The sequence below is a fragment of the Martes martes genome, assembly GCF_963455335.1.
Source record: "Martes martes genome assembly, chromosome: 4".
Classification (NCBI taxonomy): domain Eukaryota; kingdom Metazoa; phylum Chordata; class Mammalia; order Carnivora; family Mustelidae; genus Martes; species Martes martes.
In genome coordinates this window covers 120,119,686-120,135,655 of record NC_137891.1, presented here as the reverse complement: position 1 = coordinate 120,135,655, position 15,970 = coordinate 120,119,686, and the positions used below count along the sequence as shown (strand labels likewise).

The window sequence follows — 15,970 nt, the reverse complement described above, 5'->3', positions numbered from 1 at the left end:
CATGTTTTTAGCCAAATAAAGCCGGGGGTTTGTTATCAACATATATATCCTTATGATAGGCATGAAAACAATTTTTACTATTTTTTTTTTTTAAAGACTATCTTCTAGGGTGCCTGGGTCACTCTGTGTTCGGCTCAGATCATGATCCCAGGGTCCTGGGATGGAGCCCCACATCAGTCTCTCTGCTCAGTGGGGGGATCTGTTTCTCTGCCTGCCTGCCCTTCTCCCTGCTTGTGCTATCTCTGCCAAATAAATAAATAAAATCTTTTTAAAATTATTATTTTTTTAATCAATTCTAAAATACATAAAGTGATCAAGTTTATGTTTCCTTAGTCAGAATGCTAATAGCCCCCCAGGCAGTAGCACACTAAATGCTTACATGTGAAAAGGACTAATGTTATTGTTTGTGTTTGGAAGCACAAACTTCCATTTTCATCTCTCTTCTATTTGATTACTTTGAAGCAGTGTCTTGCTATTTCATTTGGGTAATCTAGAAACTTCATTAGACTAAGAAGGGTTCTCTTGTTTATTACTCTTTAATATGATATATATGATAAATACCTTGTTCCCTACGTTACTCCATAAATGTTGGATCTTGTCCCAGAATATTCTACTTTTTACCTGTCACTAAATGTATATTTAGTAAGGACTCTCTCTCTCTCTCCCCCCCCATATATATATATATATACACACACACACACACACACACACATATATATATACTTAATATAAAGTATATAAACCTTTATATTTCTAAGATATGATGGGCTTTCAAGAACTTCTGTGTTTTTAGCTTATAGCACAGTATTCTGTGTATCATTCATTTTCCCCACAGATAGAAATTTTGACTTTTACTTTTATTTTATTATCATGTGAATTTTTTTCATTTTTGTTAGTTTCCCCTTTAATAACCAGTTATATGTGCTTTAATCTTGGTCTACCTCTTAGGACACTTGCGTTTGCAACATGAACAAATTTCTATAATCTTCATTTTCCCATATACTTCAACTTTCATAGCTGCAGAGAAAAGTTCTGTAGGACCACATTTAATAGAGTATTTGTTATTTTCCTACTAATTTATTTTTCTTTTTACAAAGAGATGTCATAAATGTCGAAAAAATGGTGTATTTTATAGCCCAAAGGATTCAGAAATCCTTCCACCTTTATAAACATTTAAACTTTTCCTAGAAATTTGCTGACTCCACTCTCTTAGAAAAATCTCCTGTATTTGTGATTAAAACCTATTGATCTCAGGTGAGCTGGGTGGCTGTCAGTTAAGCATTGAACTCCTGATTTCAGTTCAGATTATGATCTCAGGGCTGTGAGGTCCAGTCCCAGGTCAGGTTCTGCACTCAGCATGAAATCTGTTTGGGATTCTCTCTCTCTTCCTCTGTCTCAATCTGCCGCACACACACATTATGTCAAATATATAATCCTAAAACATAATAATTTCGGTATATCTATGTTTCTGAGACTCTTCTTCAAAGGATAATGTGGTACTTGGGACCCCATAATCTCTAACTTGATATAGTAACAACAGGACAATGTGTATTCATTAGAAAAACAATTGGGAATCTTCCTCTCATTGTTAAGAGGAAACAGGGTGCTAAATTTCTTAACTTCTCTGAAACATGTTTTCTTTTGTATAAAAGAGAAGTGATTTTTATTTCCTAAGCCTGTGTGAGGATTAAATGATGTAACATATACAAAGTATCTGAAATGTCACAGATTATCAATAAATAGTAGGTATTTTTATTATATTCAGGTAAATATCCTTTTCATGATTGTGTATATGGTAGATATAAATTTTGTGTAACTTTCCAGTCTGAGAAAAATTACCTCTCCCTGCCACGTAGGAGACATACAACAGCTTTGTAGCTGTCCCACAGGTATGCTGTGTGCAGCCTGGAAACAGGAAGGGATAGATGACATCTTTAAGATAAAAGCACTGAGACTACAGAGACCCTATAAGGTCAGTTTGATAGAGTTTTACTTTCTTCTGGGACTTTTCCTCAAGAAAATATGAATCATTTTTTATGATTTAGGTAAGTCTATCTAAAGTAGCATTCTCCTTTTAATGAAAGAAGAAATGGAAGTTATTAAATAAAATAAACTTGTATGAAGTTTGATAATAATTTTATGGTAATACCAGAGAGCAACAAAACTCATCACTGTATTAAATGAAGTTTTTCGATGAGCACTTCTTAAATATTTTCTTCCAGATCTTTCAAAATCTTTCCTGATTCCATGGTAAATATATTAAATTATGTTTTAATAATTCTCAGAAATTAATAACATTTGACACTATTTTAAAATTTAGTTGCCAGCTTGACCTAAGAGATTATGAAGTAAAATTTTATTTTGCTCATTTCTGAATCTAACTATTGATTCTCAAGTTTCCATTTAAAAGACAAGACAACTAGAATAGGCTGGGAAGACAGCAGAGTTAAAGAATCCTAAACTCATCTCTTCCACGTATACAACTAGGTAGCACTCATATTGTAAATAACCTGGAAAACGACCCGAAGACTGGCAGATCAAACTCCACAACTAAAGGCAAAGAAGAGGCCACATCAGAGAGGGTACAAAGGGCAACAGCGTCCCCAACAATGGGGAACAAAAAACTGGCAGTCCATGGAGTAGGGGAGGGAACTGGAGGCATGGCGGGGGGTGGGGGGGGTGGTGGTGAAGAGTGTCACACAAGGGAGTCTGCATGGAGAAGATGAATTCCTTTGCCAAATCCAAATCCCTTTGCCAAAGCCAATAATCTTTGGCTTTGAAAGTGAGAGGGACCAAATTTTATTAGTTCTTATAACCAGCAGGTTTTAAAACCTGGAATTTTAAAAATTGGTGGGCTCAGCTCTGGGAGAGCCCAGAGGGTAAGGGGAAACTAAATCCCATCCTTAAAGAGATCACAGGACAAACAGCCCCCACAGATACAGCACTGAAGCAGCAGTTTGAAAGATGCCTTGGGACATGTAAGCAGGAGAGTAGTTTACTCATTTTGGAGAGTGTCTAAGGACAGGGATCACAGGAAGACCATCCAGAGACAAAGGAGCTGGAAGGCACTGTCTCCACCCCTCCCCCACCCCCCAGCATAAACACACCTCCACCTGTGGGAATCAGCACAGTGCCAGAATTTACTACCTAATAGCTTACACCAAGCCCCACCCCTTCAGCAGGTGGGGCTTCAGGGGATCTGACCTTTTCAGTCACCCTTGCCCAAGTATCCCAGCAGCAGTTCCTTTCCCCTAGAAGACCAGCACAAACCTTGCCAACACCATGTCTCCTGACCAGTGCACTTTGTGGATCAACCCAGGCCAGTCCCAGTCCCAGCAACTGCAGCAGCAGGTCTCATTTTGCAAGCAGACTGGCAGACACCATGCTAAAACTGTGTGCCCCACACCAGCCTAGTTGGTCCCAGCAGTGGCAGCAAGTCCCTGCCAATACACTCACAAGCCTGTCCAAAGTAGTGCTACAAGCCTGGCAGCACGCAAATAGCTCCCTCAGGGGCCAGGACCACTTCAAAGTGACTACTGCCCTGAGGTGAAGGAAAGATAATCACACACCAGACCAGATCGATTTAACAGATATAGTCAGAACATTCCATCCTAAAACAACAGAATACACATTCTTTTCAAGATCACACAGAGAACATTCTCCAGAACAGATCAGATATTAGTCCATAAAATAAGTCTCAAAAAAATTCAAAAAGATTGAAGTCATACCATGCATCTTTTCTGACCCCAATGCTATGAAACTAGAACTTCTTTCCAGAAAAAGTCTGGAAATAGCAAAAATATATGGAGCTTAAAGAATATGCTCAAAGAATAAGTCAACTGAAAAACTGGAGAAATCAAAAATTACATGGAGAAAAATGAAAATGAAAACACAATGGTCCAAAATCTTTGAGATACTCTAAAAGCCGTTCTAAGAGGGAAGTTTATACAGGCCTACTCAAGGAGTAAAAAGCATCTCAAATAAACAACCTAAACTTACACCTAAAGAGCCACAAAAAGAACAAACAAAATCCTAAACCAGGAGAAGGTAGGAAATAATAAAGCTCAGATCAGAAATAAATGATATAGGAACTAAAAAAACAATAAAACAGATCAATGAAAACAAGAACTGGATCTTTGAAAAGATTAAGAAAACTGATAAAACTTTAGTCAGACTCACACACACACAAAAGAGAGAGAAAGAGAGGAGTCAAATAAAATCAGAATGAAAGAGAAGAAATAATAAGCAACACCACAGAAATATGAAGGATTGTAACAGAACATTATGAAAAATTATATGCCAACAAACTGGACAACCTGGAAGAGATGGAAAAATTCATAGAAACATATAACCTACCAAAACTGAAGCAGAAATAGCAAATTTTAACAGACTGATTATCAGCAATTAAATTGAATTAGTAATCAAAACACTTCCAACAAACCAAAGCCCAGGACCAGATGACTTCACAGATGAATTTCATTAAACATTAGAGCAAAGCTAATACCTATTCTCAAATTTTTCCAAAGAATAGAAGAGGAAAAAAAAACCCTTCAGGGCGCCTGGGTGGCTCAGTGGGTTAAGCCTCTGCCTTCGGCTCAGGTCATGGTCCCGGGGTCCTGGGATCGAGCCCCGCATCAGGCTCTCTGCTCAGCAGGGAGCCTGCTTCCTCCCTCTCTCTCTGCCTGCCTCTCTGCCTACTTGTGATCTCTGTCTATCAAATAAATAAATAAAATCTTAAAAAAAAAAAAAAAAAAAAAACCCTTCAAATTCATTCTATGAGACCAGCATCCCTGATACCAAAAGCATATAAAGACACTAGCAAAAAAGAGAACTACAGGCCAATAACTCTGATGAACATAGATGCAAAAATCCTCAGCAAAATCTTAGGCAAACTGAACCCAACAATACATTAAAAAAATCATTCACCACTATCAAGTGGGATTTATTCCCAGGCTGCAATCGTGGTTCAGTATTCACAAATCAATCAACGTGATACATCACATCAACAAGAGAAAAGAGCAGAAGCATATGATCATTTCAGTAGATACAGAAAAAACATTTGACAAAGTACAAGATCCATTCATGATAAAAACCCTTAACAAAGTAGGTTTAGAGGGACCATACCTCAACATAATAAGGCCTTATATGAACAACCCACAGCTAACATCAAACTCGATGAGGAAAAACGGAGAGCTTTATTTTCCCTAAGGTCAGGAATAAGACAAGGATGTTCACTCTTACTATTGTTATTCAATGTAGTATTGGAAGTCCCAGCCATAAAAATCAGACAAAAAAGGAACAAAAGACATCCAAATTGGTAAGGAAGAAGTAAAACTTTCACTATTTGGAAATGACATTATACTATATATATAGAAAACCAGAAAGACTCCACCAAAAAATTAGTAGAACTGATAAATGAATTTGGTAAGGTTGCAGATACAAAATCAATGTACAGAAATTCACTGCATTTCTATACACTAATAATGAAGCAGCAGAAGGAAGAGTTAAGAAGCAATCTCATTTACAATTGTACCAAAAATAATAAAATAGCTAGGAATAAACTTAATCAAAGAGGTGAAAGATCTGTACTCTAAGAACAATGAAACACTGATGAAAAAATTGAAGACAACACAAATGGAAAGATGTTCCATGTTCATGGATTGGAAGAATAAATATTGGAAGAATAAATATTGCTATACTAAGCAAAAGCAATCATTTAAGGTAATCCCTATCAAAATACCAACAGTATTTTTCATGGAACTAAACCAAACAATCCTAAAATTTGTATGTATCCACAAAAGACTCCAAAGAGCTAAAGCAGTCTTAAGAAACAAAAACAGAACTGGAGAGATCACAATTCTGGACTTCAAGTTGTATTACAAATCTGTAGTAATCAAAACAGCATGGTAATAGCATAATAACAGACACATAGATCAATAGGACAGACTAAAAAACCCAGAAATAAACCTATAATTATGTAGTCAATTAATCTTTGACAAGGGAGGCAAGAACATGCAATATGAAAAAGACAGTCTCTTCAACAAATGGTGTTGAGAAAACTGGACAGGTACTTGCAAAAGAATGAAATTGAACAACTTTCTTACACCATACACAAAAACAAACTCAAAATGGATTAAAGACCTAAATATGAGGCCTGAAAACATAAAAATCTTAGAGGAGAACATGGGCAGTAATTTCTCAGATATCAGCAGTAGAGAATTTTTTTCTAGAAATGTCTCCTGAGGCAAGGGTAACAAAAGCAAACATAAACTATTGGGCTACATCAACATAAAAAGCTTCTGCACAGCAAAGGAAATAATCAACAAATCTAAACAATAACCTCCTGAATGGAAGAAGATATTTGCAAATGACATATCCAATAAAAGGTTAGTATCCAAAAATATATAATTATATTGGACACCCAAAACCCGAATCGTCAAATTTTAAAATGGGAAGAAGTCATGAACAGACATTTCTCCAAAGAAGACAATCAGATGGCCAAAAGACACATGAAAAGATGGTCAACAGCACTCACCATCAGAGAAATGCAAATTAAAACTAGAAAGAGATATCTTACGAGGATGTGGAGAGAAAGGAACCTTCATGCACTGTTGGTGAGATTGCAATCTAGTACAGCTACCGTGGAAGACAGTATGAAGTTTCCTCAAAAAAGTAAAGATAGAACTACCCTACAATCCAGTGATCACACTACTAGGTATTTCCAAAGAATACAAAAACACTAACTCAAGAGGATATATGCACCCTATGTTTACTGCCCCATCAATTACAACAGCCAAATTATGGAAGCTGCCCTTGTGTCCACTGATAGATGAATGTATAAAGAAGAGGTGGTGTATATCTACAATGGAATATTACTCAGCCAAAACAAAGAATGAAATCTTATCATTTGCAACAACATGGATGGAGTTAGAAGTATCATGCTAGTGAAATAAGTCAGCCAGAGGAAGGCTAATACCATATACCTTCATTCATATGTGCAACTTAAGAAAAAAAATGAACAAAGGGGAAAAAAAAGAGAGACAAACCAGAGACAGACTCCACAATAGAGAACAATCAGAAGGCTACCAGAGGGGAGGTCAGTGGGAGATGGGTGAAATAAGTGAAGGGGATTAGGAGTACACTTATCCTGATGAGCACTGAGTAATACATGGAACTGCTGAATCACTATATTGTACACCTGACACTAATATAACACTGTTTGTTAACAACACAGATAAAATAAAATATAAAATAAAAAGAGAGAACAAGGTAATAGGCCAACTTATAGAAAATAAAGACAGGATAAGTGATTTTTGATGTAGCTAAAAGAAGCTTGGAACAGGAAATAGAAAATTCAAATATGAAACCCACATCCACTGCTTACTAACTGTATGAATTTGAACACTTCAATAAATTTCAATTTCCTCACTTCCAAGATGTCAATAAGCTTTATCTTACCAGGGTTGTTTCAAGATTAAATGAGATAATCTCCAATAAATAGATTTCCTTCCTTTCATTTCCTCCTCTGACTCCACACCTCTATTTGCTCTTGAAAGAACGAGTTATAAACCAACTTAGAATCAGCCATCAGAAGCTCTATGATTCTAAAGGTTTTGTAATGAGAAGTGGAATACCTGATTTTGAGGATTATCCATGGCCTTTCCTCTTCCTCTTCCTTTCTGCTCCTCAGTCATTTACTATACACTAGCACACCAGAGGGCAGGCAGAAAAACATAGAGGACACAGTAGATTGCTTATGAAATTATGCTAAATTGATAAATTAAGGAATAAATGATGTGAAATCAAGTAGTTGAGTTCTACCTTAGGAGGTAAATCAATATGCCAGAATATAGGACACTCTTAATAATACCTTCAGATAGAAAAGTTGCAACTGAAACTTCACGTAGTCACTTTATGAAAAAAATATTCCAAATTTTATATTCAAAATAACAAACCAGAAAAGAATCCTGGGGGTCACTGCCAATCGTTTTTCAAAGACATCCCAGGTTTTCTGTTTTTGTTTTTGTTTTGTTTTGTTTGTTTTTCTACAGGAAAAGGCCTACATGGTTTTGATTATCTCAGAAATAAAGGAAATAGAAGTTATTACCTCCTTCATGAAGAAAGTTGTGGAACCGTTGCCTCTAAAATATTTAGTCTAGTTCTGTTTGCTATAACAGCAGGAGGACATAATGAAACTGGAGGAGAGCCAGAGAAAAGAAGCCAAATTGGCAGGTGAGAGGAAGACCAGAAACATTTAAATTCTTAGAAAAGCTTCCTAGATTCTTAGAATTGGAATTATCCTTAGATATCATATATACTAATTCCTTATGCTCCCCGAATATCCCTCATCAATCATAAATAGTTATCAAAGGCCTACTATATGCTAGGGACTGATGAGGATCCTTCCCTTTTTTTGCAGCCCATGTGCAAATTATCTCCTCAAATGTATCTCATATGCGTTTACTTCTCTTATATCCACTGCCATTGCCCTGGCCCAAGTCAACTTTCTTTCTCATTTAGGCTACCACAATAGCATTCTAACTGGTTACCCTCTTCTACTCTGCTCCTCATAACCATGTTCCAACTTACCAATCCATTGCCACCAGCATGACTGTGAAACACAATTTAAATCCTGTCATTGGCTTACATAGAATATTTCAATGATTTTCCATCTAATTCAGGATCAAGTCCAAAGCAATAAACATGGCCCTGAAAGAATTGGCTCCTGCCTTCTTTACTAATAGCCCCTCACTTTGCTTTTCCCTTGGCTCACCAAGGTCTATCCACACTGGCTTTCTTTCAGTTCCTAAGACAGCCAAATGCTTTTCCATATAACAATAACGACGACCACCACCACCATTATAGCTAACATTTTTTGAGTTTTTAACTACATGATTGGCTCTGTGATAAGTGCTTTAAGGACATTACCATGTCTAATCCTCACAAGAAACTCCATGAAATAGTTACTATTTTTATCCTTTTACTGTTGAGAAATATTTATTTAGAGGATATTTAGAGAAATATTCAGAGAAATTAAGTAATTTCTCTGAAGCAAGATAAGTCCAAAGGTATTAAGTCTGCTATATTGCATATTCTAGGAATGTTCTTTCTCCCTACTCTTCCCTAGCTGGATCATACCATGCCTTATGGTTATAACTTGTATGTCATTTCCTCAAACCAGACCTCTCATTTTCTGATCTAAATTTGGAACCTCTGTCACAGTCCTTTAAACTTTTCCTTTTTAGAATATATCACAGTGTATAACCATGTATTTCTTTATGCAGTGATTTATTTAAAATTTGTCAAACCTCCAACAGACTATAAATTTTAAGAAGAATCATATGAATATAATATAAATATCTGCTGAATAAATGATTGAAGAAAATCAAACCTTCTAAGAATGAGGTGTTGAATCATTCCATGGGAGAGTCTGAGTGTTAGAAATTCTACTAAAATATTTTTGCCTACAAAGAAAGCTGTCCCCTTATAATGTTTATTCACGATCCTAATTCTGATCTCTTGATCAATACTAAAAAAATTAGATTATTTTCTCTTTTATAGCTCTTCAAATATTTCAGCCTAGAAAGTTAAAGACAAAGAGGACTGGCTATTAAGGTGGGATAATTCCAGATTTGTTCATAAAAAAATAGTATGCTAGAGTGCAGAAGATGAGGGGCATCATTTGGAATCACAGACGTTTTAGGGCACATTTATAAAAATTAATTACTTGTCTACAGCAAATGAATGTAAAAAGTATATAGACATGAAATACAGATTGGGCCGCTGTGCTGGGCACGCTGTATCACAAACTGAGTTCTAATTTATATAGATCTAGAAAGACACAAAACTGGAGGAGATCCGGTAAAGGCAATTAAAAGATGTACAAAAAGATTGGGAAAAGTAAAAACTAGCTATGCAAATACAACTAATCTTAGATATCCTCAAATTATAAGGCTGATGTCAGGAAGTGTGATCATATCTTCCTATATCTCTTATGAGTTTTGTTTTAAGAGACCTCTAAATTAGAAGAACTATATTTCTAAGATTTTGAAATTAATAACATGAAATAATAAAAATACAATATAATAATAAAATAATAGTAAATAAAATATTCTTTAGGCATTTTATATATTTTAAATTAACTCAATATCGTCACTGAAGTTTTTTTTTAAGTCTCCCATCCTGAATGAGAAAGATGGAACCTCAAAGATGAAAAGGCCCTCTTGTTTGATAATATATTTGATGCCTGAAATCTCTCTACAACTTGTAGTCCAAGTGGCTGCTAGTTAACAGTAAACATTCTCAGCTATATTAAATGACTTGATGGTGGGGGATCCTTAAATCATCACATACACTTTAAATATCTTATAATTTTGTCAGTTATACCTCAATAAAGGTGGGGTATGATGCTTTGGATTTTGAGATTTAGATTTTGAGTTTGGATCTTAGGTTTAAAATCTCAATTCCAGAATTTATTAGTTGTGTAACTTTGAACAGATTACTTACTGTGCTTCAGTTTCCTCATTTCAAAAACTGGAATAACAAAATGTGTCTTTTAAAATTGTTTGAGAATTAAATGCAATGCCACAGTATTAAACATCACTTTGTATTATGCCTGGCACATAACAAATAAATGCTCAATAAACCTTAATTTCCCTCTAATAGCAGAAATCCACTATCTGCCAACACAGTCCATTTCCACTTTAGACACTGGGTTCTTATACTGTGTGGAACTAGTCCAATACTGCTAAGTAAATAACACTTAGAAGTTTAACATATGAGGTTATGTTAAGAAAAAATGCTCTGGGGGTGCCTGGGAGGCATAGTCCGTTAAGTGTCCGACTCTTGGTTTCAGCTCAGGTCCTGACCTCAGAATTGTGAGATCAAGCCCCACACCTGGCTCTGGGTTCAGCACTAAGTCGGCTTCAGATTCTCTCTCCCATTTTTTCTGTCCCTCCCGCTCATGCCTTACTCACTCTCACTCAAATAAATAAATAAATCTTAAAAAAAAAAAAAAGAAAAGAAGATTGATATTTTAACTTTGGCTACTAATTCTAGTTTGTATATATTTCTTAGCAATTTGTCACTCAGAATTGGCAGAATTTAATCTCTTTGAACGATCTTAGAAAAATATGAGTTACAATTATATTTGAGAAGAATTCTTGAATAATCTAATTGATGTAAATGTTTCACTGGAATTACCCTTCTCAGTAAAAACAACAAAAAATTCTCCTTCTAGTTATTAAGGATTAATTGATATGACAATGGTCTTTTAAGGCTAAATGGATTCTCTCCTTACTTTTATTAAGGATTAATGACAAAAAAAGGAATGTCAGAAATGTATTGCTGTTTTATCACAAGACCAGGAAAAACAATTCTTTGATTACTTAATATTGCAAACAATTTTTTAGAAAAGTTTATTTTTATTTAAGTCATAAGATTAGGTTAGAAGGAATAGAATTTGTAGATTTAACCTATTAAATGGTACCACTTGCTTTGTGATAACCCAGCACACTTTGTAAATAAATTCACTTGCCTTGCATCAATGGAATTCACCACTTTATATATACTATATGGGTTCATTTGTTAGAAAATATTTTAGCTGGTTTTCCCCAGCACAGAAAATAAAATTACTTCTAACATATCTGATTCAACTACAATACAAAGCCTCCTACTTGCACAGAAATGTAAACTTAAACAAGTCAAACTTTTTTTGAGGAAAGAAATTATAATATATTTTCTAATACTTCACCTCTTAGCTTGATCTTTCAAATCTAAAGAAAAGTATTTTCAAGCTTACTATTTTATGGCTTGGTAAGTTATAGCTTTTTAACAATGAAAAATCTTAAGATCAAAAGATGGGATTGGGAGGGAGACAAACCATAAAAGACTCAATCTCAAAAAACAGACTGAGGGTTGCTGGGGGAAGGGGGGACGGGAGAGAGTGGTGGGGAAATGGACATTGGGGAGGGTATGTGCTATGATGAGTGCTGTGAAATGTGTAAACCTGGTGATTCACAGACCTGTACCCCTGGGGATAAAAATACATTATATGTTTATAAAAAAAAAAAAGAAAAATCTTAAGATCAAATTTAGATTGAAATTGTCAGAACTAAAATTAAAGACCAAATATTAGAAACAAGAATGCTCCTGGTATTATAAATATAATTTATATTAGACAAAAATATCAGTAACTCTATTTCCCTTCATTTCTTCCATACAGTAGATTTGTCACATCACAAGTAACTTTAAATTTGTAGGAGCTAAGAATTTTTTATTGTGAATTTTATTAAGCACAGATGATGGTTAACATGACTGCTAAAGAGGTTTACAGATGATGGTAAAAATAAAAGAGCATAAAATAAGCTTACTGTTTCACCAATCTTTCCAATGTTTCCTTGATCTCCTATTTCTCCCTGTTAATAAATAATATAAAGCTATAAAAATGATTATTTTCAAACAAGATCACTCATGACACTGTTTCCATTTTCATTTAATGTAATTAGTCAAATTTCAAAAAAAAAAGCAAAGAAAACCTCAGTTATTTAAAACCCTGTTACATTATTTCTGTGGAACATAGTCTTTCTGCTATTTTCTTAAGTGACACTCTACTATTTATGACTTTTAATCGCTTTTAAAACACTTTTGCAAGTAAAATTTTTAAAATGAAATATTTATTGAGGTGTACTCTGTAAAAAGCAGAGTGGTAGGTGTTGTGGAAGGTATTAAGAAGAAAAAAATAAAGGCTTTGTCCACAGAATGCTCTGTTTTAGGAGAAAAGATCTCACAACACTGAACAGAGCAGAATACCTACCACAATTAAGAGGCGAGGGAGTTCAGAGGAGCACGTGTGCTGTGGGTTGGTACAGCTAGAGATGGCTTCACTGGGAAGGTAATGTATGTGCATAACCTTAACCACCGTCTCCAGTCCATAACGCTCTGAAAACTCAAAGTTTTTCAAAACTTGTTTGGTAGCAAACTTGGCCTAACCTGATTTTATTTGACAACAATGCTTTATCTGACCTGAGTGAGGCTATTTATAGTCTTGTTTATTTTAATTAATCTGAACACCCTTATATTTTACCACAGAAATATTAATATTTCTAATTATGGTGGGCTGTCCCATTGCCTGCTGGCAGTGTTAAGTAAAATGTAATATATTCACCATATTATCTTTTGAAAATCCAAACATCAATGATTTCAAGTAATGGATTATGAAACTATATTTGAGTTGGACTCTGAAGAATAGATGATATTTCACTGGTGATGAGAAAGATCCATTTTTGGTGTTGAGGGACAGCATGAGGGAAGGCCGAACAAAGGCATAGATTAATGAAAGGTAGAAAGAAGATTAAGTTCAGGGTACCATGCAGAGTTAATCTGACAAGAATATATGTTTTATTTATAGAAATAGGAAATTAAACCATCAATCGCCATTTAAAAATTAGTAATTATATTGCAGAATAGAGTAGTAAAATGTTAAGCTGCACTGAGCAATATTATAGTCACTAGAAACATATAGATAGCTACTGAGTGCTTGAAATTGGCTAGTGTGAACTGAAATGTGACATAAGTATAAAATCCCCACTAGATTTCCAAGACTGTGTAGCAAAAAGAATATAAAATATCTCATTAACAATTTTAATATTGATCACATGTTGAAATGATAATATTTTCTTATTTGGGGTTAAATAAAATATATTACTAAAATTGATCTCTTTTTTCACTTCTTTATGTGGCTCAAATCTGTGATTCATATTATATACTCTATTGGCTAGTGCTGATTTTAAGCAATGAAACCTAATACTCATATGACTAATCAATTTGAATGAACTTTCAAAGACTACACTAATTTTCATTTCAATTTCTGTAGGCACTTAGATATATAGTAAAGAATGAAGCATTGCAGTAGTTTATAAATCCTAGTTTTTGACAATTTACTAGATAGTTTTTTTAGAAAATCTGGGGTCAGAATGATATATAGATAATTAATTTTCTTGCATTTCCCCCTCCTTTCCCAACACCCCTTTGAAATTCCAAGGGAGATGGACTGTTTTGAAGTTCATAGTCTTAGGGCAGGTTTGGGTTAACAGGCAGAAAGCAGAAGTTGCTTGCAGATTACCTGCATTCCTGCTTTAGTTTTCAGAGACCTGAAGGTAGGAGGTGAGTTGGTCTTTGAGGGCAACAAGAGAGAGAATATTTCCCCAGGCCTAGGAAGAGAAGAGAGATCCTAGGGTTCTGTAAAAGGTGGTATGACCCTTAACCAACTCCCAAGTGCTCCCCCAGGAATGCCAGGTTCCCCCAAGGGAACGCCAGTTCTAGTGAATAGCTATGTGATACACCAAGACTAAAATTTCAGGGACAAATATGAGGAGCTGAACAGTAAAGAACTCTTCATCTTCTGGGGAACAAATCTAAAAGCTCGGGTGATTCTAGAAAGGAGGCAGGATATCACTACGACTGAGATTCAGTTTCTGGCAAGTTTGACTGGATGGTAGCTCACAGGGGGGTTTGTTTAGAGCTATCTGGCAGTACAGTAATTAATCTCAGTCATGCAGAATTAAGCTTTCTGTTTATAAATACTTTGTTTCCATTTTTGTGTATAACTTGAGAGTCAGGTACACATATTCCCCCAGGATAACTGCAGCCACAGAGAGACAGGCTGACACATCAGAAAATAGTTTAGTTCTTCTTCCTTTGTTAATTGACCTAAAAAAATATTGTTCATCTGTTTCTTAGATTCTAGGATCACAGAAATAGTTACTATAAATGATGACTCCTAACTTTAAGAAATTGAGCTATAATGCTATAAAATTTTTCAATTTTTCCTAAAGTTTTGAATTTGCATAAATCACCAATTCTTATAAGCTAGTTTCCTTTAGACCTTAGTGTTGCCCCTATAAAACCGTGCATTACCTTATATTTGTTGGTGTTTAAAAGTCACACAAAACTTGGAAATAAGACAAAAAAGTACGTGCTGCATTCTTTCAATGACATAAAGTAGTCATTTTCTAGGGATTTTCTAGGGAATGTACTTAGAATCACTATATAATTGCTTAAAAGACCCAGACTTGGTAGGGAAAAGAAAAATCTCTCTAGATATAGATATAGATATAGATATAGTTATAGATACAGATAGATGGTGAACTTATAATATTAACTTGTAGAATTCTGTCCAGTGAAATGGACAGCCCCCGAAATTGTGGTTTATTTTATATCTCACCACAAATTTAGCAATTCTTTACTAAACTGCATATCTATCCAAATAAAGATATAGATATAAACACAGTCACATTATAGATATTTATAAAAACACATATATAGATGTAGATATAGATATAAAGATATATACATAGATGTAGATATAAAGATATATCCAAATAAAGATATAGATATAAACACAGTCACATTATAGATATTTATAAAAACACATATATAGATGTAGATATAGATATAAAGATATATACGTAGATGTAGATATAAAGATATATAATTTTTCAAATGTTATTTGAGTCAGTTTTAACATATCACTGGTTCCCTAATAATAAGTTGACAAAATCTTAGATGTTCATTTTATATTTTCATGAAAGTCATAATTTTATCTTTTTGAAAACTATACTTTATAACTCCTAATAAGTCAGCTACTTTACCTTTAAGCCTTCTGGTCCTGGTTCACCTGCAAAACCCTTTTGACCTGTTTTTCCCTAGAAGAGAAGAGGAAAAAAAAAAAAAGGTATGTTTCATGATTTTCATTTTTGGAAATTTCCAAACATTTACAAAATTCAGACCATTCTATGAGATGAAACACTTGATAAATGTATTTCAGCATACCCATTAGTATTCATTCTACAGTCTTTAACTGTCTACTATGTGCCCTATACAGTTCTAGGGGTTGGGAATTGAGGAATGCACTAATCATACCTGCCTTCATAGAGCTTACATTCTAATGAGGATGATACCATTTAATAAA

General features: G+C 34.6%; 1 protein-coding gene across 1 annotated transcript in view; it reads right to left on the bottom strand.

The window, feature by feature from the left end:
* COL24A1 (collagen type XXIV alpha 1 chain) overlaps positions 1-15,970 on the bottom strand; it is a gene marked incomplete at both ends in the record, with an annotated part of 371,273 nt that overhangs the window by 183,942 nt on the left and 171,361 nt on the right. Inside the window, 2 exons of the mRNA XM_080801684.1 lie at positions 12,372-12,416; positions 15,651-15,704. Coding sequence (XP_080657810.1) covers positions 12,372-12,416; positions 15,651-15,704 — 99 coding nt within the window. The remainder of the gene's footprint in view (positions 1-12,371; positions 12,417-15,650; positions 15,705-15,970) is intronic.